The sequence below is a fragment of the Cydia splendana genome, chromosome 11 (assembly GCF_910591565.1).
Source record: "Cydia splendana chromosome 11, ilCydSple1.2, whole genome shotgun sequence".
Lineage (NCBI taxonomy): Eukaryota > Metazoa > Arthropoda > Insecta > Lepidoptera > Tortricidae > Cydia > Cydia splendana.
Window position 1 is genome coordinate 8,542,554 of NC_085970.1, and position 26,904 is coordinate 8,569,457.

The window sequence follows — 26,904 nt, forward strand, 5'->3', positions numbered from 1 at the left end:
CTTCGCTCGCCCTAATAAATATTGCGAATGCTAATATGAGATATTTAGATTCTTAGTTATACCGGTAACGATCCCTGTATCTAACAGACTGTTAGAACTTAAGTACAGTCAGCTGAGAAACAGTTAATTTTGCTCAGTGCAAAAGAAACAGTATAACAGTAATTAAGTATGTTTAATTGGGTCCACATAAATCACACCTAATACAAATACAAAATAAAAATTAATATCTTATGAAACCCACGGTATACAAGCGTTAGCTAGATTCCGAAATAAAAAGCGGCATCTACCTGGAAATTGAGTAAACTAATTGTGTTGTTGCAGTGATGTCGGTCGCCGACACAACATGGCGGCCCCGCAGCTGCGCCTGCTGCTGTGGAAGGACTACCTAGTGCGCAAGCGGAAACTGGTGAGTTTTACATTGTGCCAAGATTAGAGGCCTCCCGGGCGGGAGTAAGGAGCTGGTGTAACCTCAACAGACATCGCACTGGCCATGGCCGCTGTGCTTACCTACTATATAAACAGCGCTGTGGATGGGTGGAATCCCCGGCTTGCACTTGTGGTGTGTGTGTCGCTATTTCGTTAACTAATTACCTTTTACAGATAATGGTCCATGATAGGCCATGATCATGAGTGTGACCGTCGAAAAACAAGATTATCTACCTACGTTCGAAACAATTTATAACATTTGCATGCTAAAATTAGAGACTCTATAATTCGGTGCAGAGTAAACTTAGACGGATTGTAGTAGTGGAAGTGATTGTATGCACTAACCCCTTAACAACGGTCCAGCAGGCGCATCTTATGGATAGTTTTATCCACATGATAAAGTAACTGTCACTTTTTAACACCGCGAGATAGAAAGTGACGGACACCGTTTTATCACGCTATCGCGTAGAAAGAACGACCAGCATATCAGATTATAAGAAATCCTCAATTCAAGTCTCATTGCCATCTTATAGTCCAAACAATTCTGCTTAAGGAAAAAATACAAAATTGTCACGTTATAAGGTCCTTTTTCCTTAGTTATAATATTTTATTGTGCCTATAAATGGTCAAAAGAAAATGAACTCTCAACAGCAACACATCTAATACCGTAATTTCGTTCCCATGCAAAAAATATGTATGAATATGTATGTAGAATGTAGACCATGTCAATGCAAAAAAATATATATCTACACGTGTATAATAACAATAAACGAATACCTTGCCTAATATAATATACTCCAGGGTCAGGAACTTGACAGTTCACTGTCATGCTCACAGATAAACAATTGCTGTCTGTTTTGTTTGTTTGTTTGAATTGAAATCATGTTACAGTTGTAATCATGTCACATTACAGAGTTACAGCATTACAGCGTTAGTAAAATTCTACTTTATTCCTAGTACTTAGAGTTGTAATAGCAATGACTAAGTTTAAAGTTACTCGCTTAACGCGACATTAAGGTCAGTGTGGCTAAATCAGTCTGCAGGGAATTCCGTATACAAACAATCGTAGTTTTTAACGTCTCGTAAGCGACAAAATAATTAAAATATTTGTGATAACACTTGTAAATCAACCCGTTTTTATTGAAAAAAAATATTGATCCGTACCTTGATCCGAATAAATCTAAACTAATTGGATCCAAATTCGAAATCCTATTCTCCACTTTAGTAGATTTGAGCGTAAAGAAAATGGCGGAGCAGAGCGCGAGCGGTGTTTATTTCAATTTTGGAATTGGTTTGACTTATAGGGCCCGTGCGCGTTGGAGGGTCTGCCACCTTGTGGACTGAATCGGAAACATATGTGCACATGTACATTGCCAAAGCAAATGCTACCATCTACCGTTCTCGTCGGTACGTTACCTTATGTGCATAGTAGGTTCTGCCATCTTGTGGGCTACATAGGAAGCATAAACGACACATTTACGCCTGGCGCCAAAAATCTGACGGCTCCTATGCTGCCCCCTATAGTTCATGCACGGGGCCTAGGTATATCAGTCATGATGATGAGCGTTTCCCCTGGGGTAGGGAAAGTAGGGTTAGGCATAATCGCCTTATCGATCTAGTTTACTCTCATAACTGATTATATAGTCAGGACAATACGGATAAGTGTGGCTGCGGGATAAGTATGGTTGATACACTTACCTATATACCTATAGGTACATACACTTATCCGAACTGACCTTGAATTAATGGATTAATTATGTGACTGGGTTATACCCAGCTGACATTTTTAGGTACATTCAAAAATGGATATATAATTGCTAGCATTCGTAATTAATTTTTTGTCAATTATTTAATAACCTTCAGTCGTGAAGGTCTGAACGTCCATAGGTTCGTCGTACCTATAAGGAAAATGCATCTGTTATTCGCAGAATTTAATTTATTCTGATGCAGTGTCTTATCGATAATGATTAATCTATGACGTAAATTGTAGGAAAGTATTATTATCAATTTGTTCTAAGTTTCCGTATACATATACAGGTGTTTTTTTTTCCAACCTATAGTCATATTTATTCATTTAAACATTTTTGGGTATTGGACAAAAAAACTTAATGCCATATTCGCCATATTACTATGCCATATTATTAAAAGAGCGTGCTCCCATCCTAAATGCCGGCGGCACACTTGCAATCCATCTGGTGTTGCAGATAGGTAACGGTAATATAATAAAACGGCACAGCTATTATTGCTTACCACAAGACATTTCTCTGTGTTTCGTCTTCTCCTTTGCCTTGATTACCATAAAAAAAGTTGAATAGCTGTATATCTTAGATCATACTGAGGAACTTTTATTATGGGACACCCAAAATCTTTATCGTGATTTCGGGGTTGGTCTCATAGTAACAGTTGTTCAATATGACTTATATGACCTAATCTATAGTATATTCACCTCGAATTTGGCTAAGGGTAAAAAAACGTTATTTATATGTACCTACCTACCTACAGTGGCATTATGGCCGGACTTATAGTCTGACGGTCACAAAAATAATCAGGCGCACACAAAATAAAGATAAAGAAAGATCGAAATTACCCACACACTCGACAACCAAGTTGACCTTCACATATAAAGTTGTAGGTACCTCTCTATACCTAAGTGTGATTCCCGGACGCACTTTGCAAGACAAGTACCCATAAATAAACACACAAAAGCACCACGGCCTTTTACCTAAAGTCAAGAAGCTTATAAATAATCTGGAAATTTCATGTACTTACGGCCCACCATACAAAATTATCCTATTTTTAATTTGAACCTTGTTGCTTAGTAAATTGAGATGAATATCGTTTGTTTGAGAAAACAATTAAACTAAAGAAATGCTACTTTATTTGGTTTATGAAGAGAACAGCATACTGGGTATGGCCTCTAAAGTATATAATCATTTACCAGAAGAAAGAGTTGTTACACCTAAATCTATTTTAAACGCAGAGCTAATTGAAAATAGTACATTATTGTCGAGGCTCGGAAGTAGCTACTTGCAGGCTGAGGATTCGTTTTAAACGGACGACCTTGGGAGTCCGTTTAATTGAATCCAAAGCCAGCAAGTAGCCTTCCAGCCGAGTCATATATAGTGCTTTTCTCAAAAATGGTGCAAGAAATATAAATATCATAGAAATATTTTACAAAAGCAACGTTCTTACGTATATATTTTCACAGAAAAAAGTAGAAACAATTGAATAAATTAAAGTGTATTTTTCTGCCGAAAATATGTCAACCTATTTGAGACAGCTAAATAGTCGCGGTACTAATCAAAATCATATGTTTGGCTGTTTAATGGGCCTGTGCCTTCATTTGATATGGCCATTTCAACTTTTAAAAAGTTTGGAACTCGACAAATAATGGAATTTGTATGCAACATTGCATTCCCAAAATCGAGACTGCAATGTTTTTAACTTTTTAATTTTTGACTGACCATAAACTACGCGCTTCGCGACCTATTTTTTAAACGGCAAAGTCGACTTTGCCGTCCATTTTTGAGAAAAAACATATTATAAAATAGAAAATTTTTTCAATGATAAATTTTAATGTAATCCTATTTAAAATAATAAATTAATAATGTATTATAACGATATATAAGATGGAAATCTATTTTGTATTAACTCTCTTCCTGTTCCATAATTTTAGACTATATAACATTATACCTAATTATTTTTATTACTTATTTAAATCAGTAATAATATGCATGCACTAGATTAAGTAGTTAACTAGGTTAAACAAACTCTAATTTTCACATTGCCTAACGGCCGAATGTATTAAGGTTCAATATCATTATTGTAACATCTCATGTACCATATGTTCTTGTGAATAAATGACAATTCAACTCAACAAAAAATTGAGGAAGGTTTGTTCAACACCTAGGTAGTGATGCACATTTTTGTTCTAAGAATTTGTTCCTAAATTTTGTACCTATTATGATATAGTAGGAGACAAACGAGCAAACGAATGGTAAGCAATGACCGTCGCCCATGGACGCCTGCAACACCAGAGCGGTTGCAAATGAGTTGCCGGCGTTTAGAGCCACCCACACTAGCGCCTTTTGAGCTTCGGCGACTAGTCACTTAGTCAGCGCTATGGAAAATGGCGTCGCTGCGCAGTTGCGCCAACGTTGCGTCGAGCAGCAGCCATAGAGACGCTAAAATGGGGTAGCCCTTAATATGGACGTAGATACGCTCTTTCCTTGAAGGTTACAAACATAATTTTTAAGAAGTTCTAGCCTAACCTAACCCACTTCTCTGATATCAGTTCGGTTCTGTGAGGATCGCAGTTCGAACCTAATCAAACCCACTTTTCTAGTAGCATTTCGTTTCTGTAAGGCTCGCAGTTCTAACCTAAACCTAACCCACTTTTGTTCGGTTCTGTGAGGATCGCAGTTCAAACCTAACGTAACCCACTTAACGGCGCATGCGGTGCGGTGTACGGGGATTTGAGCGGGAGGGATTTGGCATCATCATACTTTATACCTACATTTTATGGTAGGTAATCATAGTGGTTTATTTAGTTTAGGTACCATAGTGGTTTTCCGGATCAAGGTCCGGGTCTGAGTCCGAGTCCGGGTCCGAGTCCGGGTCCGAGTCCGGGTCCGAGTCCAGGTCCGGGTCCGAGTCCGAGTCCAGGTCCGGGTCCGAACCGGATCCGGGTACGAGTCCGGGTCTGGGTGCGAGTCCGGGTCCCAGTCCAAGTCAAAATCGGAATTCGAAATCATCAAACGTGTAGGTACTATGCGTCGTTGAAGAGTTCTGTACTGATCATCATCAGCAGTTCCATTTCATCAATTGCGACATTTTTTTAATGAAAATGCTTGATTTTCTGATGAAAATACAAAAACCTCTATACGCATGCCTTTAAGATTTGAGGAGTTCCCTCGATTCCTCATGGATCCCATCATCAGAACCCGAGCTTGACAAAAATATGGCTTAAATATAAATTAATAAATTTCGAATTTTTAAAGGAGTTCCCTCGATTCCTCATGGGACACAAATACTTCAAATGAAGAAAATAAATATGGCTTAAAAACCTAACTTGCTTAACAAACATAACGAAGAGGAAAAATCGCCAAACGCGAGCTATGCGTCGTTAAAGAGTTTCGTTCAGGTCATCATCAGCAGGTCCACTTCCTCAAATTCACTTTTTTGAATGTATATGCTTGATTTGTTGATAAAAACACAATAATCACTATATGTATGCCTTTAAGATTTGAGGAGTTCCCTCGATTCCTTATGGATCCCATCATCAGAACTCGAGCTTGACAGAAATGTGACTTAAAAACTAAACTTGCTTAACAAGCATAACGAAGAGGACAAATCGCCAAACGTGAACTATGCGTCGTTTAAGAGTACCGTTCTGATCATCATCAGCAGTTCCACTTCATCAAATGTTACGTTTTTGAATGTATATGCTTCATTTGTTGATAAAAACACAAAAATCACTATATGTATGCCTTTAAGATTTGAGGAGTTCCCTCGATTCCTCATGGATCCCATCATCAGAACTGGGTTTTGACAAAAACGGGACCAATCTGTATGCATATACATACAATAAAAAAAAGGATTTTCAAAATCGGTCCAGTAATGACGTAGATATGGAGTAACACACATAAAAAAAATAAAAAAAAACATACAACCGAATTGATAACCTCCTCCTTTGGTATTTGGAAGTCGGTTAAAAGGTAGTCAAGATGAAAGAATAATAAATGTTTTGTTTCAGATCACACTAGGCGGAGTGATATGGGCGACTACAGTAGTATTCAGCCTCTACATAGTCAGAACAAACGTCGACAACGTCGATTACAAAACATGTGAGTATTCAAAATGGAGTATGAGAGACCCCACACTAGCGTCTCCCGAGCGCCGGCGCGGCGACTATTAGTCTCTATGCCTGCTGCTCGACGCAAATGCGCAGGGCGCAGTGACTACTTTTTTCCATAGCGCTGACTAGACGTCGACACTCAAAAGACGCTATAACTGGAGAGCTGGCCTAAAGAACTGGTATCTTTAAAAATATAAGGGTGGATTTAGCCCCGCTACCCTGCAGCCAGTCCTGCAATTCTGAGTTAGGGTATGATAGCAGAAGATAGACAAATTTTCAGCTTGCCTCAATACGCACACTTCACACTCTACATTCACAATACACAAACACTTTATATCCCGGATTGCACAGTTACACACCCGAAAACAACGTGTATACCGATAGCGCCGCGTTTTCGGAAACATAACACGACAGGGTGGGGGGTTTTAGTCCGTAGGCAGCTGGAGCAATCCCAGCTGAGTCGGACATGCTGCCAAAACCGGGCTGGCAGTATCCAATGAGCTCCACCTCTGACAAAAAAAAATGGGTACAACTCTAAAATGTCCCCCAGCCATAGACTAGGAATCCTCTAGACCGAGTTTAGAGCAATTATTTCATGCAACTGATGATGCCAAAAATGCGGGGGTGCGCGGGACGAGGTGAGCGAAATCCCGTGCCGTGATTGGTCCGTTCAAAGACACGGACGTCAGTCGTCACACAAAGACACTTTCGACTCGAACATGGAGTAAAATTACCGTATGCGTGGCAAGAGGGGGTAGCGCGACTATTCTCAGTCTGGAGGATGTTTCGTCTGTGCCCCCAGCTCTCGGACCAGTGATCTCTAACGCCCATCTCTACAAACAATAGGTAGTTATTTGTTTAACAAGGGAGCAACGTTGTTGTTTACCCCTCTTGCTAATATTGATACGAACAAAATCGCTACTCGTGGTGTCGTGGTCTTGAGCGTTGCGAGGGTTTCAAGACACGAAAGATGAGTTTGTTCATCTCTCGTGTCTTGAAAGTCTTGAAACCCTCGCAATGCTTCTACCGAGTGAAACAATATTTATCAGAATAACAACGCAAGGGAAATATTGTAGCTGTAAAATATTACAAAGCTGTAATATTATTATTATGCTAGTAAATTAAATATTACAAAATAATCACTTAACAGTCCATCATACCACCTAACGTGTTACTTGAAGGAACGACAAAATTTTTTCATTAAATATGTAGGTACTTTACACTCGGGATAAAATGCAACTCTGTTCACTGATTTTGACGAATAAAAAGAGCCTTTCCGAGCCGTAATGTCTCTCACAATCACAATCTCCCACGATCAATAGCCGTTTATGTACAAAATACACACACACCGTTACTTACATCACATCATACATCACCATAACATTAAATAATAATGAATTAAACAATATCAAACAATGTGTAGAGAAAATTAGTAACACAGTAACGTCATCTGAATCGAAATATTCCACAATAATAGATGTCCAGTATGTCCACCAAGAAACCTTGACCTCTATATATAGGGTTACCAGATACAAATTTAGAATTTCCTGACAAAATTTCTGATTTCCGAATATTTTTTCTGACATTCATATTTTTGACGAGTTGGGGGGGGGGGAGCGATGGCCAACCGATTGAGCCGATAGCCACGTCAACGCGGTACGTAGTATAGTCCGATTAAACAAGATGTTTTATCTACATTATTTTTAATCACAGAGGCAGAGGATACTTCTTATTATATTGTTATCTTTGCAAATGCGAATATTAGATATGAATTCGATTTCTAAAACATCTATGTAATTATGCTTGAGTAAAGATTTGTTAATTAATAATTACAAAGTTATTGATAAGTTGAGTGGATCTCATTCATTATTTTTTTACAATGTTTTTGGATTCATTTAAGTACATAAAAAGGTACTTCATAAAAAGTCAATGAATTTAAAAAATTCCTGACATTTTCGTGTTCCGTCCCCATTCCTTAACACATTCGCTGCGTTACGGGAAGCATTTGGCCTTATTAGACTTTCCGCCGGTGCGGCAGCTATCTGCGCTTGTCTTACCCCCGGTGCGGCGGTGGTTTTTCTATGTTCTCGTGTGAGTAAGAAGAAGATGACTATACTCTCGATATTCTTACTTCAAGTATATTCTATTTCAAAAGAAAAAATGTACGGGAAGTATTTTTGCGTAACGCACTAAAAGGTATTTTTATTTCTTTAGCGCGGCACGGGTACTATTTGTCCGTAATTCATCACCCCGTACCGCACCGAAAGGTGGGTACGCAGCGCTCAGATTGGTCATAGTGCTGCGCATTGTGCACGTTTCCGCATCGATACGACATTTTATTAATGCGACAATTCAATACTATGACATCTATTATATTGAAAATTACCTTCTCTAAAAGTCCCACACCTTTTTATGATTATATGAGGATGAATAATATTTAGTTTGAACACAGTACAGACACGATAACGATAATAAATATTTTATTTTAGTATTTATTTATTTTATACTTTATTGCACAAAAGAAATAACTTAGTGTACAAAAGGCAAACTTAATGCCATGCCAGTCAACCTTAGAATATTTTGTCGATTATAAAAGTTGTTATCGATTCCTTAGTATCCCATCACTAGTGTAATATACGGCCTATGCGGCAAGGGAAGTATATTCCCGTAAAATTAAGGGTTTTGAAAAATGCCTTTATCTTTTAGAATTTTATACAGATCCGCGGGCGACGGCAGCTGTATATACACAAGGATCTAGTATATTGATCAGAATGACTTTTAGTTCAAATCGATAACATTCCAGGTCTGTAGGGACCTTTAAAGTCAGGACATGGTACGGGAAAATGGAGGTCGTGCCGCAAATTTGGCTTTTTCAATACGGGAAGTATATGACTCGTAACGCACTGGCAGTAAGTTTAGGTTTTGCGCTGCTGCACCGAATGTGTTAATCAAAATTCCTGACATGTCAGGGAGATTCATGTCATCTGGTAACCCTAATCTATATACAATACTACTCATACTTAATTTAAGAATTGTTTATGTCTTTGACCGGTTTTAAGGGCGTCACACACGGCGAAGATACTATAATAATTTATGTTAAGATAAAATATCGCTCACTATACCTATAGTTTTTTATGAACTATCAGTTATCACAAACGTCTAAGATATTATACGTATATTTTCATATTACACTATCTTAAGCTATCGAGCGATATGTACATTATTTTATGTTAAGATTATTTCATCTTAAGATGCGAAATATATATCATAAATCTATACAAAATATATCGCTAGATCCTTATTTGTATAAGGACCAAATAAAGATATAATATAAACGGCTAAGATACTATATGTAGGTATATTTTTATATTACACTATCTTAAGCTATCGAGCGGATATACTATCGTAACTTAACAGCGTGTGATACCTCAAGATACTATAATACCTATTTTATATCCACTATAACCAGGCACCACCAGGCAGGTGTGTGACGCCCTTTACTACTAGATACTTACTGCCGGGAGTTGTTATTGTTAGTTGTTTTAAGCAACAAAAAAAAAACCAAGTGCATTTAAAACTTTTGGTAGACTTTATACTTACCTCTCGCGGCGAATGATAATCCCTATGACAGTTCATTTATATACAGGGTGATTCATGACATGTGAGCACTGAGCAGGACTAATCCTGCACACTCAGTAACTGATAATTGATCCGTCGTATTTATAATAATAATAATAATATGTTTACTGCTTTCATATTGGTGTTTACACAGATGTTCTTAACTAATAATGTTTCACAATATGAGACCCTGTAAGGGTATGGCAATTTTGTCTAACACTTGTAACTCCCCCCTTACTTAAGCTACCTAACCTACCTTAATATAACATCCCCTTTCGATTTACCCTTAAAATATGGCCATGTGATCGTCTAGCTAGTAGTTAGGACCCCTCGAAGTGAACCGCAGCAACCTCAAATTCTTTAATGAGTATCAGCTAAATTTTGGACTCTGACTTTATTTATTATTAGTTATTACCTAGATTTTTGAGAACAGATATTTATGGTAATAAAATAATTATTTATGAAAGTAAGAAATAATTTAAAGAAAATTATTTAGAGAAATAGAAAATTATTTAGAATTTATTAGTGCAACTTAAATGATGGTGTAAAATGTACTATAATGTATTTAAGTATTACAGCATATATGATGATATAAATATATAAAAATGTTGTTGGTAAAATCCTGCCACACCTATTAAGCTTCCGGGATAACATAGAAGCAGCACTCCTGAGATAAGCTCTTTTACACCCTAGCATTTCAAGGTTAATTATAATTAACTATCATCTTCTAAACGATGTGTGATTTAATCACACGTGCTGCTCCGTACGCCCGATGCAGGTCTGGAAGCTCTTAGTCCGATTTGCAAGTATTAATCGGAACACCTACCCTACCAGTTTAGCCAGACGGGCTATGACCAACACTTCGTAACCTAAACGCACCTAGATGATGATGAAAAGAAGTGTCAAAGTATCCATCAATCATCATAATTACTTATCTTTTTTATATTCAAAAGCTAGGGATGCTAATCCCATAGTCCCATTCCCCAAAGCTGATAATCTAGACAGAATTCCTAGTTTTCTAGATGTATAAACGAAGTACCGAGTTTATTCACTAATTATTATGTTTAATCGAGGCCGAAATTGAGTATTCACTCAATGTATCCTTTATACTGCTCTTGCCTGACAAAGGTTCCCTAAAACAAACCGTACTTCAATCCCAGAATAGTCTGCGTTCCTAAATCCAGATTGATAATTAAGAGTTTATGTTGTAAATACCTGATTTTATTACTCAGTACCTCGTTCCTACACCAGACAACCAGAAATGAAAAGTAGAAATAAAATTTTATAGAAGCACTAATTCTTTCGCCATATAAATGAGAAATTAGAAAGATTTAGGCAGTTAAACTCTTTACCTTTTAAACACACATATTTTAGGATTAAGAAACCATATTTTAAAACCCTTAAAGATAAATATATATCAACCGTTTCAAATTTATAGACCCTAACTAATAAAGAACGTTAATAGACATCAAACAAGTGTGTGATTCTACCCTAATCCTACCCTTTGTCCCTAATCTAGTATATTCAAAGCATAGTTCGTTCTTACCATCGACCTAATGCTTTGTAATATACGCAAGTGTAGTCCCTACGAGAGGCTGTAAAGTTCGGCAGGCGAGACCGATAAGGCAACCTACAGGCCAGTGTATTTGACTCCCTCCTTATCGCCCGCGGGCATGGTGGATAAGAATAAGTCGCCCTATTCCGTGTATATAAGTGGATCAGTACCCTAGCACACACACGCACTAATCACGAGGGAAACTCTGCCACAACAAAGACTAAGTGTAATATCAGTCACGACAGAAGTCTGTCCCTGCAACCAGCACTAGCATGAACCGGAGCACCGAAATATATAAATAAATTTAATAGGAGACCTAGTCTCAATTACTGTCGACTTCAGTGGGCCCAGATTACTCCGGATGACGCGCACGTGACGTCCCCACATCCATCTAAACAGCTGGGCCTTGAGACTAGTGAGATAATTCGTCTCTTATGTTGATATAAAAGAGACGCCAAGTCCTCTCAAACTTGGAGCAATAGACTCCTAACCATCCAATCCTTTGGCACCGTTAGGCGGAGTGAATGTTTAGCTGGACAAACTGTCAGTCCAAACAATGATCTGGCTTTTAAAATAGCAAAAATACCCCATAGAAAAACACTAAAATAACTAAGTTATCACTAAATTAAACTAACTCAACAGAAAAGTGAAATTCCCCTAAACACTGTCATCTATATTTAACGTTACGAGAATTTCTTCCCGCAAAACCAAACACAGACACTATTCCTAGCCCCGGCTATGCATTGACATTGTCCCTGCATAACATGACGGCACTTAGAACACACAGCGTAGAGAAAACTTCACAATAACTAAAAACCCACACATGGCAGTAAAGAATCTCCACAACAGTCTAAACTTAGCGTTACGACGATTAAAATCCCCGCAAAACCAAGCACAGACACAAATTCTAAGTTTAAATTCACTAGGATAATTCCAAGTAAAAACAAACAGAAAAAGTCGCGGAGAAACTTCACTTCCCCGCACTACGTTACACCCGAAAACCAGAGTCACTGCTAGCCCGGTCGAAGAATGAATGCCCCTCCCAACGCTCCGCACCGGCCTTTTATACCTTTTACTATGGCGACTGAATGGCGACATAACGGCGACATAACGGCGACTGAGCGGCGACTGAGTGGCGACTGAATGGCGACTGAGTGGCGACTGAATGGCGACTGAATGGCGACTGAGTGGCGACTGAATGGCGACTGAGTGGCGACTGAATGGCGACATAACGGCGACTGAATGGCGACTGAACGGCGACTGAATGGCGACATAACGGCGACTGAATGGCGACTGAGAGGCGACTGAATCAAAACAAAGATACTGGCGACTGAGTGGCGACTGAGTGGCGACTGAATGGCGACTGAGCGGCGACTGAATGGCGACTGAGCGGCGACTGAGTGGCGACTGAATGGCGACTGAATGGCGACTGAATGGCGACTGAATGGCGACTGAGTGGCGACTGAATGGCGACTGAATGGCGACTGAGTGGCGACTGAATGGCGACATAACGGCGACTGAATGGCGACTGAAAGGCGACTGAATCAAAACAAACATACTGGCGACTGAGTGGCGACTGAGTGGCGACTGAATGGCGACTGAGCGGCGACTGAATGGCGACTGAGCGGCGACTGAGTGGCGACTGAGTGGCGACTGAATGGCGACTGAATGGCGACTGAGTGGCGACTGAATGGCGACTGAATGGCGACTGAGTGGCGACTGAATGGCGACTGAATGGCGACTGAGTGGCGACTGAATGGCGACATAACGGCGACTGAATGGCGACTGAAAGGCGACTGAATCAAAACAAACATACTGGCGACTGAGTGGCGACTGAGTGGCGACTGAATGGCGACTGAGCGGCGACTGAATGGCGACTGAGCGGCGACTGAGTGGCGACTGAGTGGCGACTGAATGGCGACTGAATGGCGACTGAGTGGCGACTGAATGGCGACTGAATGGCGACTGAATCAAAACAAACATACTGGCGACTGAGTGGCGACTGAATGGCGACTGAATGGCGACTGAGCGGCGACTGAGTGGCGACTGAGTGGCGACTGAATGGCGACTGAATGGCGACTGAGCGGCGACTGAGTGGCGACTGAGTGGCGACTGAGTGGCGACTGAATGGCGACTGAATGGCGACTGAGTGGCGACTGAATGGCGACTGAATGGCGACTGAGTGGCGACTGAATGGCGACATAACGGCGACTGAATGGCGACTGAACGGCGACTGAATGGCGACATAACGGCGACTGAATGGCGACTGAGTGGCGACTGAGTGGCGACTGAATGGCGACTGAATGGCGACTGAGTGGCGACTGAATGGCGACATAACGGCGACTGAATGGCGACATAATAGCGACATATTGGCGACATAACGGCGACATAATAGCGACATAATAGCGACATAACAGCGACATAACGGCGACATATTGGCGACATAACGGCGACTTAATAGCGACATCACGGCGACATAACGGCGACACAATAGCGACATAACGGCGACATACTGGCATAAACATTATTCCAAAAGTACCAGGATGCCAGAATTGCAGAAGAGGTCGTTTGCCTCGGGCGGGTAACCGACAACAGGTGTCTTATTGAGACAAACGTATACCAAAAATACCAGGATACCAGAACTGAGGAAGATGTCATTAACCTCGTGGCGTGTAACAAGGTTTGATTCAAGAAGAAAGATCATAAGTTCCAGGTTGTTTACTAAACCATATGTCTTAAATATTAAAGTTCACTATTGCTTACTTCAGAATATAAATCATGTCCTTTTTACTCACGCAGTTTAGAGAAAGACGGAGCTATTTTTAATGACATCTACGCACACATTCATAGGCAATAGTCGAGTAGTCAGTTGGAGTAGACTAAATTATGATAAAAGGGAACGTTCGAAAACTCATCACGTACGAATTTGTAAGCATTATTTTACTTTGAGATATTTTTAGTTTACTTCTGAAAAACATTCCTGTATTGAAGTTTTTTTATGTTTATTAGTATCTAGTATATTATTTAAGACATCCGGAATTTAGAGAATTAATTATTTTAATATTTTTATTTATCTTATGAATTTTTAGATTTTATGTTTCGAAATTGTACTAGCATCAGCGTAACGGAACGTCGAGCTGTCTTCATCAGTTTTATTGTCAACGTCAATACCAATTTGTTGTTGATTATTTCCTGAGGGTTTATTTTGTTTATTTCTAAGTTAAAATAAAGATTTAAAAAAAAGAAAGTCACGTGATACCTATTATGGATTACCATGGAATTGCTTCAAGTTTCAACTGTTAGAATATTCGATGGAATCATGAATGAAATATGCGACTGAAGAGGTCTTTAGTTTTACAAGGTATTTCCTTTTATTTTCTGTGTTTCAATGAAAAATGTGGTTAATACTAGGCAATAGGCATACGACTAGTCACACACTAACACATATTTAGGTGAAACAACCACACTTTTTCCTATTTTTTTACTTTTTGGTGAGGGCAAATTTAATTATCTACAATCATGGTCACCCTACAAGACCTAATTAATAAACATAAAACCTCTTTAACCGTAATGACAGCATTTTGATTACTTAAGAAGAAAATAAACTGTCAATCTTGAGTGAAATAATACGAGTTTTCAAAAGTAACCAGACTGTGATGACATTCAATTTGACACAGAATATCGGTAGTTTAGTATTCTAATTGTAGGGTGACCATGCATGTCGTAAATAAATAATTAAATAATTTTTTTTTTCAACACGACTAGAAAATTAACGTTAACCTCACTAATACTGATACGAAACAGTTGCTTATAATTTACGAAATGCTGCTCACGTCTCCTGAATCATCCTGTATATGGAGTAGCTGTGACGTAAAATGTTTGTAGACATTTTTTGGAAGTATATCACATTAATTTATTTAAAAACATAGGTAACATTTAAGTAATAAAACTTCGATAAAATCAGAAAGAACAAAAATTACCGGTGGTAGTTTTTGACATTCATAAGTGCATTGTAATATGACTAAATTAAAGAAGAAAGACTTCCACTTTCACTTTCAAATATGATGGGATAATCTTATGACCAAAAAGACCTGTCCGCCCTCGGAATACCCAACTGGCGCGAAGTGGCGCAGAATAGGGCAGAGTGGCGCTCTCTTGTGTCACAGGCCAAGATCCTTTTTGGGTCACTGAGCCAGTGATGTATGTATGTGTAATCTTATGACATTGTGACGTTGTGGCAGGTCAGTACGCGGCGCGCGCGCTGCCCAGCGCTGGGGTGCTCACCTTCCTGCAGTCCTTCATCTGCAGCGTGAACAACGAGTGTCTACCCATGGAGCAGTATGAAGAAATACCCACCTATGAGAACTCCACGTGAGTATGGACTAAACTTTACATTTTAGTTTCCGGTAGAATTGGGATTTAGGTATAGTGCGACATAATAGTAGAAATTAAATAAAATGGAATTAAAAAAAATCCATACTAGATTGTTTAATGCTGCGTCTTACGTAAGCGAACAACTCGACGCGACGCGGCGCGGCGCGGAATTCTGCCCAAGGCGTTCGCAACGAGATCGTCCACGTAGGACACTTCTATAGGTATCAAAGGATTGATTCCCCCCGCGCCGCATCGCTTCGCTTCGCCAAGGTTCGCGTTCGCGTGTTGTTCGCCTACGTAGTACGCTGCGTAAGCATTTTACGTCAAAAATGTGACAGTTACGTAATAAAGTGGCGCCCTCATTTATTTTCCACTATTTTATGTCGCACTGTAGGTACTTAGGTACCTACCTACCTACTTAAGTAGTAAGACTTAAAATTCTTCAGGATTCCCTCGATGCATAGAGTTAGACCAAGACAATTCTGCAACGATTTTGATAGCACACGCAGTGCAAGTGTTATTTAGACGTCATTATTTCATAGAAGTTTGACGTTTAAAATAACACTTACACAGCGTGTGCTATCAAAAACGTTGCAGACTTATCTTGGTCTAACTCTACAGCATTTTTTATTTTAACTGATAGAACAAGATACACGAGTTTTTCAAAGTAGTCAAGAGTCACGATTTGTTTGCCATAGCCGAGTACCTATCCACTTTAGTCTGCGAAAAGATGCGTTTCAACACGAGTCTCCAAATATTGTCTATGCAAATCACGATGTCATATTCCCGTATATTCGTCTGCAAATAGCACTTGAGTAAACACATATTTGTTCGTATAGTTGTACCTGAGCAAGTATGACGGTCATACATATTTGATGAAGGTACTACCATCATCGACACTTATATAATTGACCGTTCATATAAAATATAAAGCCTTAGGTATTTCAACGATTGCAACGACTAGATCTACTAATGGTACCTAAATTACTTAAGAGTATTTAATTGCTTTTAATACATGTCGTAAAAAACCCTTGCGCTATTATGTACATCCTGTACATCCCATCAAAAATGAGAGCCTTGTTCAATATTAAGAATATGCGTCGTTGTTGACTTCGCCAGAAAAATAATTCAGATCTATAGGGTTGCCAAGTTCTAGTTCGCTTGCGATGTAATTAAAGTTCAGGATTTGACTCGGCTAGTTTTTACGTACACGCTATATTATATTTATATATGTTACTTTTCTAAAATTTAGTTTGTTGGTAAGTATATAAACTAGCCAAGACAAATGCCGCGCGCCGTGTGCGACCTCCCTATGCTGATTTTGAGGGTTGACATTTCCGATATTTCATGTTGAGCGTCACGTCACAAAATGTCTATGGAGTTAGACCAAGAAAAGTCTGCAGCGAATTTGATAGCCCACGCAGTGCAAGTGTAATTCACGTATAAATAACACTTTAGTTCGTTTTATTTAGGATAGAAAAATACTACGCGATCTTGACAAGTCTTTTAATTGAAAGACGCTTTTTAAAAATCAGTAGGGAACTATTACTTATCAAAGCAAAAGAATGTAAATAATCGTACATGATTCATAATTGTTACATATTTGTCGTGACTTATTTTTCAAAAGTGATTTTCAATAAAAAGGCACGTCAAAATTGTTTACCTTTTTTCTAATGTTAAAAAAACTATAATAATATTAAATACTTTGTTACAGACTCACCAAGCTCCAGCGTCAGTTCTCTCCGCTCCTGTACAACGATTCGGTGCTAAATGTGGCCGCCACTGTCCCAGACGCGTTGAAACTGCTGGCCACCCTAGCCGACATCGTGGATGAACCCACCTTCGTCTCTATTACTAGTACGTTTAAGTTCACTTTCCTTTAAAACCGCCTGTAGAACGATTCGGTGCTAAATGTGGCCGCCACTGTCCCAGACGCGTTGAACAGCAGTTTCAACCACCAGCCACCCTAGCCGACATCGTGGATGAACCCACCTTCGTCTCTATGAACCATCTACCAAGTGTATAACGATTTGTTATGTGGCCGCCACTGTCCCTAATGCGTTGAAACTGCTGGCCACTAGTCGACACGGAAGATGAACCCACCTTCATCTCGATTTAAGGGTTCTTGACTACGGAACACCATTTTTTTACGGCGGAAATAACGAAAAACTTATTTTTATGATTTCTCTCATACCATCGGGCACAGCGTGTCTGGCCTATGTCGTCACAGGCCGCGCGCTCTTTTGCGGGCCGATTTTCTTAGCGGTGCAAGCGCCACATTTATTTTGGCTTTACGATAGTTTCTGGGGCAGGGGATCTGGTTTATTAGCAACATTTAAAATTCACGAAAAGTGGAATCGATTGATATATTATCTTTAAAAAAATCATGTAGGTACGTAAGTAGTTAATTTGGCTTCCACCGCTGTTCTAGTAATATGTGAGTTTTTTGTTTCCAGAACATGGTCTCAGAGTCCGGGATCTATTCAACAGCCCCGCTAGAGTGAAACGATATATTGCTTCAACATTCAATGTGACTCAGGACGTCGCAGAAAGTATTATGGGATCGGAACTAAGCTTCCAAGGTGTAAGTTATTTTAAACAACTTTGTAACCCACTTCAAAATTTAAAACAGACCCATAGCACAGTCTAAGACACAGTCGTTCAACGAGGGGGACGGGGGGATTCGCGCGCACCCGAGCTGCATAAATCGCTGTCATCGCATTGTTAGTAGCTCGGTACACGTCAAAGGCCGTCGGACCACTGTTACTTTTTACACTAGCGTAGTCATACAGTCTCCCGAGCGTCGGAGTCTGGTTAACTCTAAACGACGCAACGTTGGCGCAACTGCACGCAGCTACACCATCTTCCACATAGCGCTGACTAGACGCGAGACGCCGACGCTCAAAAGACGTTACTGTAGGGTGTCTCTAATAGGACGAGGCTCTAAATTAGGTTGGACGTTTTTTTAGGGTTCCGTACCCAAAGGGTAAAAACGGGACCCTATTACTAAGACTCCGCTGTCCGTCCGTCCGTCCGTCCGTCCGTCTGTCACCAGGCTGTATCTCATGAACCGTGATAGCTAGGCAGTTGAAATTTTCACAGATGATGTATTTCTGTTGCCGCTATAACAACAAATACTAAAAAGTACGGAACCCTCGGTGGGCGAGTCCGACTCGCACTTTTCCGGTTTTTTTTTAAACCGATTTGAATGTTTTGTGTGTGAAACGGATTTGAGTGTTTCAACTGTTTCATCATTGTTTTTATTGAGTTAATTATGTGCAATTTGCGAAAACTGTATTTGATGCGATTAAAATATTTACTATGCAATTGTTTTTCCTTTTCAGATAATGAAAGGTAATATAGACAGATGTAGTGCAACTTCACTAGCGGAGACGCTGAAAATGGAAAATGCAGAACATTTAAGCGTTATAGTGGAGAAACTTTGTTCGTTAACAAATAGAGATATAAGGAAAATACTTTTAGATCTAATAGTAGAAGTTAATTTTGGAAAATATATAAATATGGTGAGTAGTGGTAAGGGTGACTCACGCTAGACCGGGCCGGGGCCGGGCCGGAGCTTCCGGCGCTTCGTTTTCTATGGAAAACACCACGTGATCACCGATCAGCGTCATAGAAAATAACATATCGGACGCCTCGGCCTGGGCACGGCCCGGTCTAGCGTCAGTCATCCTTTATCGTGTCATTTTTCCACGAAGCTTACTTCGCCCGATTTTTTATTTTATTATATATTTTTTTGTCAGATTTTGATAAAATTTTGTAGATTTTTAAGAACTACTAACTACTAAATAAACATCTAGCGGCCCACCACACAAGAAAATTTGCCAGGTATTAGAAAATAGAGTTGATTTTCCTTAGTATTAAAATCAAACAAAACAAAGCAAAAGCAACTCTGTTCCATTTAATACTTCTTCTTCCTCGCGTTATCCCGGCATTTGCCACGGCTCTTGGGAGCCTGGGGTCCGCTTGACGACTAATCCCATGATTTGACGTAAGCACTGTTCCATTTAATAAGGATTCTAATTTCATTGTACAGTCACCAATAATATGTTAGGCCGCAAAAACATATGACACGCTCTTATGGCGCTACAAATAAGATCGTGCCAGATATTTTTGCTTCCTTCGTTGTGTAAAATATTATTACAGGTGACTGCAGGTACTACTTAAGTGATTATTCAACAGATAGGCGACATGTATAAGAAGCTAAGCGGGGACGACCGGCTAACGCAACTGGGTTACATGTTGACTGCAGTATTACGGATGACAAATGTCAACAGCTTCCTGCCATCAGAGCTGACAGTCTTCTTCGGGAATGAGGAATTCAGCTACTTCAACTTGACATTGTAAGTAATTCTGCATTTTGATGTTCGATCAAGACAAGTCTGCAACGATTTTGATAGCATACGCAGTGCAAGGTTATTTATACGTCATCATTTCATAGAAGTTTGACGTTTAAAATAACACTTGCACTGTGTGTGCTATCAAAATCGTTGCAGACTTGTCTTGGTCTAACTCTAGTAGGAATGTAGGGCACAAAACACAGCTTATATCTCTCGCGTCGAATTATGGTTCCCATGAATGACAGTTCCTTCAAGTTTTTTTGGTTGGGCTTAATTTAAAAAAAAATCGGGCAAGTGCGAGTCGGACTCGCGCACGAAGGGTTCCGTACCATATAAAAAAAAAAACAAAAAAAAAAGCAAAAAAAAAAACGGTCACCCATCCAAGTACTGACCACTCCCGACGTTGCTTAACTTTGGTCAAAAATCACGTTTGTTGTATGGGAGCCCCATTTAAATCTTTATTTTATTCTGTTTTTAGTATTTGTTGTTATAGCGGCAACAGAAATACATCATCTGTGAAAATTTCAACTGTCTAGCTATCACGGTTCGTGAGATACAGCCTGGTGACAGACGGACGGACGGACGGACGGACGGACGGACGGACAGCGAAGTCTTAGTAATAGGGTCCCGTTTTACCCTTTGGGTACGGAACCCTAAAAAAAGAAGATATGTTTGTACCATCATAAAGGTCCGCAACGCACTTGCAACCCCTCTGGTGTTGCAGGAGTCCGTGGGCAACGGTAGTTACTTACCATCAGGCGAGTTATCTACTCGTTTGCCTCTTATATCATTAAACACTGCTTTTAATAATATTCTAGGTTCCTTTATTCAATGAAAACAGGTTTTCTTTCCGATATTGATAATTTAATTGTTTATCAATAATAGAGTACAATAGACAATATTCCGCCGTGGGACAATGGAGAAATAGCCTATAAATAAACAATGATGAATAATTTCTGGATTACAAAATCAGTCAAACTAATAGTTTCTTAGCTACAAGATAATTATCTTCTGGTTTGACCCATTGGTTGACTGGTAGAGAATGCCTTAAGGCATTAAGTCCGCCATTTGTACCTTCATGTATTGTGCAATAAAGATTAAAATAAATAAATAAAATAATAATAATTATAGCATAGCGATCATTTATCACGTAAATGTTCGTTTTTAGATTCTAAGTAACCATTGTTCTGACAATTTTATCTTCAGTTTCATTCACGGGTATTTAAAAGTACAAACATACTTTGAAAATACAATCTAAAAAAACCTACTTAAAGGTAGAAAATCACTACACCTTAAAAACAAAGTCCCCCGCCGCGTCTGTCTGTTTTTGTGTTTGTAGGTTTGTTCGCGATGAACTCAAAAACTACTGAACGGATTTACATGCGGTTTTCACTTATCGATAGTGATTCTTGAGGAAGGTTTATGTGTATAATTTGTTAACCTGTGCGAAGTCGGGGCGGGTCGCTAGTTAAATATAAAACCCATCTGTCAACACTGAGAATAATTTTAACGGTATTTAAAATGATTTCAGTATTTCTATGTTCATGGATCAATTTAAACCAACATTTGCCGACACACAAGCATACAAGACGGTAAGGGAACTCGTCGACGCAGCTATAGTTGGTATCCAGTATTTGAACAAATTCGTGGCTTCCAAGGATTCCAACGGCACTGTAGAAGACATATCAAGTTTATTATTGACGCACGTTGGCAACAAACTCGGTGGTAATACTGATTTTAAAGCAGTTTCTAAGGATGTCAATGAAGCTGTGCAGGATTTCGATGGAAATGGAAATAATTCGGGTTTTGATGTTTTTGATGTGTAAGTGAATTTTTATTTCAACTATGTTACACATATTGTTTTGTTAGTTTTTATATGTTACTCCAAATCAAGCAACCATTTCACACATTTTGAAAAAAAAATCTAAGAAGAAGTGCTGCTACGATTCTAATCTTTTCCAAAGGTTTAATTTATATTTTTCTATTTTAGATTATCTAAACTGGCTAATTTAATATTTAAGTGGATTCCGGATGACCAAAAACAAGACGTTCTCTTCTATTCAACTTTGCTGATAAAACTAATTGAAGGAGCACACAAAGTCGTCTCTACCAACATGCATATAGAAGAGGTCGCCTACAATGCTTCCTTGCGGAACTCCGAGGGTTTTAAATTATTGCTGGACATTCCATCTCCAGTTGTAGTGAAGGGTTTGGAAGCATTGGCTGATGCGGAGAGGACTCAGGTAGGCCATAGTTATATGTGACTGAAATCAAATAATAGTGTGCTATAACGTAGTGCTACTTAATCAGATGGTTATTATAAATCTTCTAAAAGGAAAATATATACATAAGTATGAGTATTAGTGACGTTAATAAAAGAATAATATAATGTGGAAGTTGTTCTCAAATCATGAATTGTTAAATGAAATACCGAAATAGGTTCACCTCAGAGTAATGACATGTCTACCTTTGTTACTACGTATGCAGAGATAATCTTCTGTTGGGCGCTCTATATTTGACTAAATTTTATCCACAGATCTTCACTTCTAAAATTAATTTCCCTGGTCAGCTGTTTTGCGATAGACTACAGCTGCAAAGATTCTTTGTGGTATCAAATGCCGACGCAAACATGCTGAAGGATAAACTCTGTAGTGACGCTTGGAAAAACTATACTTCAGACCTAATACGATCTTTTGGTTTCTTTGACGTTAGAGATAATGTAAGTATAAGTTCTTAATCTCTCAATAGTGTGTGTTTGTTTTAAATAGTTGGCTATTCAATTCTCTTACTTATAAAGGAAAAAAAAACTTTTCAGATAAACAATATGGCATCATTATTAATTCAGAAAACTGTAGGAAAAGACACAAGCAGTCAGCTCTACACAATAGATAAAGATTTTCAAGTTCTTAAGGATTTCTACAATACTTTGACAAGAATTAACGCTGAGGACAAAACTAAGGTTGATTGGAGGACGCTGCTTGATGGCACTAAAAACGGAGACTTTTTGGAGATATTTCAGAATAAGACCAATTTGAGGAATCAGATATTGTAAGTTAAATTTAAGAATATTGATCATTCAATAATATTTTTTAATTCAAAACTCTTTTAAATATATATTCATTTAAAATAACACCTTTAATACCTATATGGTCGTACATTTTATACATTGGCGTGCATAAGTAATAATATTAATGAGTCACTGGCATTAATTAACACTTATATCATATATATCTTTGATATCTTTGCTCCCGTAAAATCAACTCTTTTAAAAAATCAAACTCTTCCTTGGATAACACCAACTGTCAAAGAAATGATGAAGCTTAGAGATGAAGCGCATGCTAAAAGCCGCAAGACAGGGTTAGACTCTCATAAACTGTACTACAAAACTTTAAAAAGTACTGTTAATCAAGCCATGTTCACAGAAAAGCAGGCTTATTTTAATGAAAAAATCAACAAAATCTCAAACGACTCTCGTAAACTATGGAAAAATATAAAACACAGTATTGCCGATTTCAATAGTAAAGAATGTACTCTACCTTGTTTCTTTGATGATCCTAATTTAATAAACAATCACTTTCTAAATATTCCTAAGACCAATGTTACTTTATCTGATCTTACATACTTTGAATATAATCGTTTTGGTTCTGCAACTTTTAGTTTTAAAACAGTTGATGAGAATACGGTCTCTAAAATCATCACCAATATCTCATCGAACGCTCTCGGTACAGATGAAATCTCGCGTGACATGATTCTTCTGACACTTCCACGCACATTAGGGCTAATTACTGCTTTAATAAATCAGTCTATCCTTTCCGGGGTATTTCCTGATGCCTGGAAAGTAGCTCTAATAAAACCTATCCCCAAAAAAAGTAACCCATGTGAATTTAAAGATCTCCGACCTATTAGCATTTTGCCATTTTTGTCAAAAGTTCTAGAGAAAGCTGTTTGCCTACAAGTAACAGAGTTCCTTGAGGCTAACTGCATTTTGCCGTCAAAACAATCAGGTTTTAGGTCTGGACATAGTACCTCAACTGCCCTGCTAGATGTTGTTGATGACATCCTGACTGAGATTGACTCTGGAAACGGAACAATGATGGTACTACTTGATTTTTCTCGTGCTTTTGACACAATTGACCATAACTTGTTAATCTCTAAACTTACCTACTACGGTTTCGATATGCTAGCACTGAAATGGTTCTCTAGCTATCTAAGTGGTCGCCTTCAAATAACAAAACTAAGCAATAAAAATGGTACCAGTAGGATTTCCGAATCTTCACTCGTCTCTCGTGGCGTTCCACAGGGTTCGATATTGGGTCCATTATTGTATATTCTATATAGCGCTGACATAGTAAATTCCATCCAAAATTGCCGATATCACATTTATGCCGATGACCTCCAAGTATATCTCCCACTTAAGCCAGACCAAATTTCCACGCAGTAAATAGCATAAATGATGACTTGTCTCGATTAGTTCAATGGTCCAATAGAAACAGTTTATTTTTAAACCCCTTAAAATCTAAATTTCTCATATTAGGTTCTGAAAAGCAACGGCGTCAAATTAAAAATTGTAATCCGATTATTAAAATAGGCGTTGACTGCATTGAACAAGTTCAAGAAGCTCGAAACTTGGGTGTACTTATGGATGGTAATTTAAGATTTCACAATCATGTTTTAGAAACGTCCAGAAGCTGTTTTTACCGACTCACAATATTGTACCGTATTCGTAAATATTTAAGTATCGATGTTCGAATTTATTTATGTGAATCTCTCATAGGTGGTTGTTTGTTGGCCCAAACCAAGAAACTAATACAGCGTGTGCAGAATGCTTGTGCCCAATTCTGCTTTCACATACCACCAAGAACTCATGTGACACCTTTCCTAAATAGTAGTGATTTAATGAACATGGAGTCACGACGCGCACTGCATTTCGCTTGTTTGCTTTTTGGCATTGTGAAGACTTTAACACCCCAATATTTAATAGATAAGTTACAATTTTCTCAACGTCATGTCAGAGGTGCTAGTCGTCTTGCTTGTCCTCGGCACAATACATCTGCATTTCGTGGCAGTTTCAAGTACTCTGCCACGAAATGCTGGAACAATATACCGCCACCTATACGCAATTCTACATCTGTTCATACATTTAAAATTAAGTACAAAAAACACATTCTGAATTTGCAAAAAATGTTATAAAATTAAATGCCGATGCTAAATCTCTTATGAATATTATTGTAGTACTTTTTAAAGTTTTTGTAAAATTGTTTTTGCTATTCTTAACGACGGTGTGATAGTTTGTCCAGCGCTTTAGTAAAGGTAATGCTGTAAAAATGTGGCTAATAATCTCTGTTCCCACTTTAAGTTCCTGTATTTGAAAGAATTGTAATTTTGTTTTATACCGGCCATTATTATTTTATACATTTGTTTTTGCTATTGTTTAATTAATTATTTTTATAAGTTCAAGGGTCCACTGAAAATCAGCGTCGTTGCACTGAGTGCTCCGACACATGCTGAGTGGTATCCTCTTTGAAACAAACAATTACATTAACCTACGTTATATGTTTGTCTGTATAAATTTTAAGATGTGTTGTTTCAAATAAATTATTTTCTATTCTATTCTATTCTATTCTATTCAAATGAAGACGGAAGATCAATATTTTTCTAGTTTTTACCAAAAAAATTAGGTAAACATTAAACAAATAGAAAAAGTTTGTACTAGAGGCGAGTTCTTTATGTCGGTCATAAAATGAATGATGTGTCTAAGAAATAATTATTAAGTGTTTTTTATCAAGTAGGTACGTATACAACCGATGCTAATTTTTATTTCATTAGTAAGTAAACTAAAACATATAACATGTATATTTAGAATAACCCTCCACGGTGCATTAGCAAAAGAGATAGTCAAGCAAAACACGATCTTGGACTTCAAGATAACTCCAGTCCTGATCGATGCGACAACTATGTTGATGGCTGTGAATACCCAGCTTGCGACCACACCGACAGACGTGACAGATGAGGTGAAGGAAATGTATCCTGACGTATTGAAGACTGTGCTATTGACTGCTTTGGATGAAGAAAAGGTGGGCTTGGAAATTGTAAATAAACTTTAGAAAAACAGGATTTATGAATTCAACTTTTATAAAAGATAATGTAAGAGAATTTTTAACACATTGAGTTGGTACAATTTTGTAAAATGTAGTATCGGTATCGGTAATGAGTTGGTGACATTGACGATATCATTAGAAAAAGATGAATACTCTACTGTTTCAATTATCGCAAGTAATAGGAACCACCAGTACCTACGGTTAATTTAGCACATTTACATGAAGCTCTTACGATTAGAGTTAATAGATGATGATCACACTATTACTCCGGAACTTACTATCGTTGATATCGGAAAATTACTTTTTTCTTGAATGACTTAAAACATTAAACATTGTGAAATATAAGTACCTTATTTTTCAGACATATAGATCTTTATCGACACATAGCGAAGACATTTTATGTCACGGAGTTGAAAAGGCATCTTCATTTATATTAATGCCATCAGCAGTAGACAGCCATCGTTTGATCTCCGCTTTATGTCAAATGTCCAGTGCTATTGAACAAGGATTCCAAGGCAACTCATCAATTGGAAAAGCTGTAAGTTATTTAATTCCGGTATTGTATCCTCTTTTTGTCTGTGTAAATTCATTGTATATTTTGTATTTCTTGTCCTAGAG

The 26,904-nt window shown here is 38.4% G+C and overlaps 1 protein-coding gene across 2 annotated transcripts in view; it reads left to right on the forward strand.

Annotated features, from left to right (window-relative positions):
* The window catches only part of LOC134794759 (uncharacterized), a 126,119-nt gene that overhangs the window by 49,277 nt on the left and 49,938 nt on the right, over nucleotides 1-26,904 (forward strand). For both annotated transcript variants that reach the window (XM_063766541.1, XM_063766540.1), the window contains exons 2-14: nucleotides 322-406; nucleotides 6,182-6,272; nucleotides 15,698-15,827; nucleotides 17,545-17,687; nucleotides 18,287-18,414; nucleotides 19,175-19,354; nucleotides 20,031-20,191; nucleotides 21,720-22,010; nucleotides 22,179-22,431; nucleotides 22,725-22,907; nucleotides 23,004-23,236; nucleotides 26,049-26,262; nucleotides 26,648-26,824. In XM_063766541.1, the coding sequence (XP_063622611.1) occupies nucleotides 344-406; nucleotides 6,182-6,272; nucleotides 15,698-15,827; nucleotides 17,545-17,687; nucleotides 18,287-18,414; nucleotides 19,175-19,354; nucleotides 20,031-20,191; nucleotides 21,720-22,010; nucleotides 22,179-22,431; nucleotides 22,725-22,907; nucleotides 23,004-23,236; nucleotides 26,049-26,262; nucleotides 26,648-26,824 (2,247 nt within the window). In that variant the 5' untranslated portion in view covers nucleotides 322-343. The remainder of the gene's footprint in view (nucleotides 1-321; nucleotides 407-6,181; nucleotides 6,273-15,697; nucleotides 15,828-17,544; nucleotides 17,688-18,286; nucleotides 18,415-19,174; nucleotides 19,355-20,030; nucleotides 20,192-21,719; nucleotides 22,011-22,178; nucleotides 22,432-22,724; nucleotides 22,908-23,003; nucleotides 23,237-26,048; nucleotides 26,263-26,647; nucleotides 26,825-26,904) is intronic.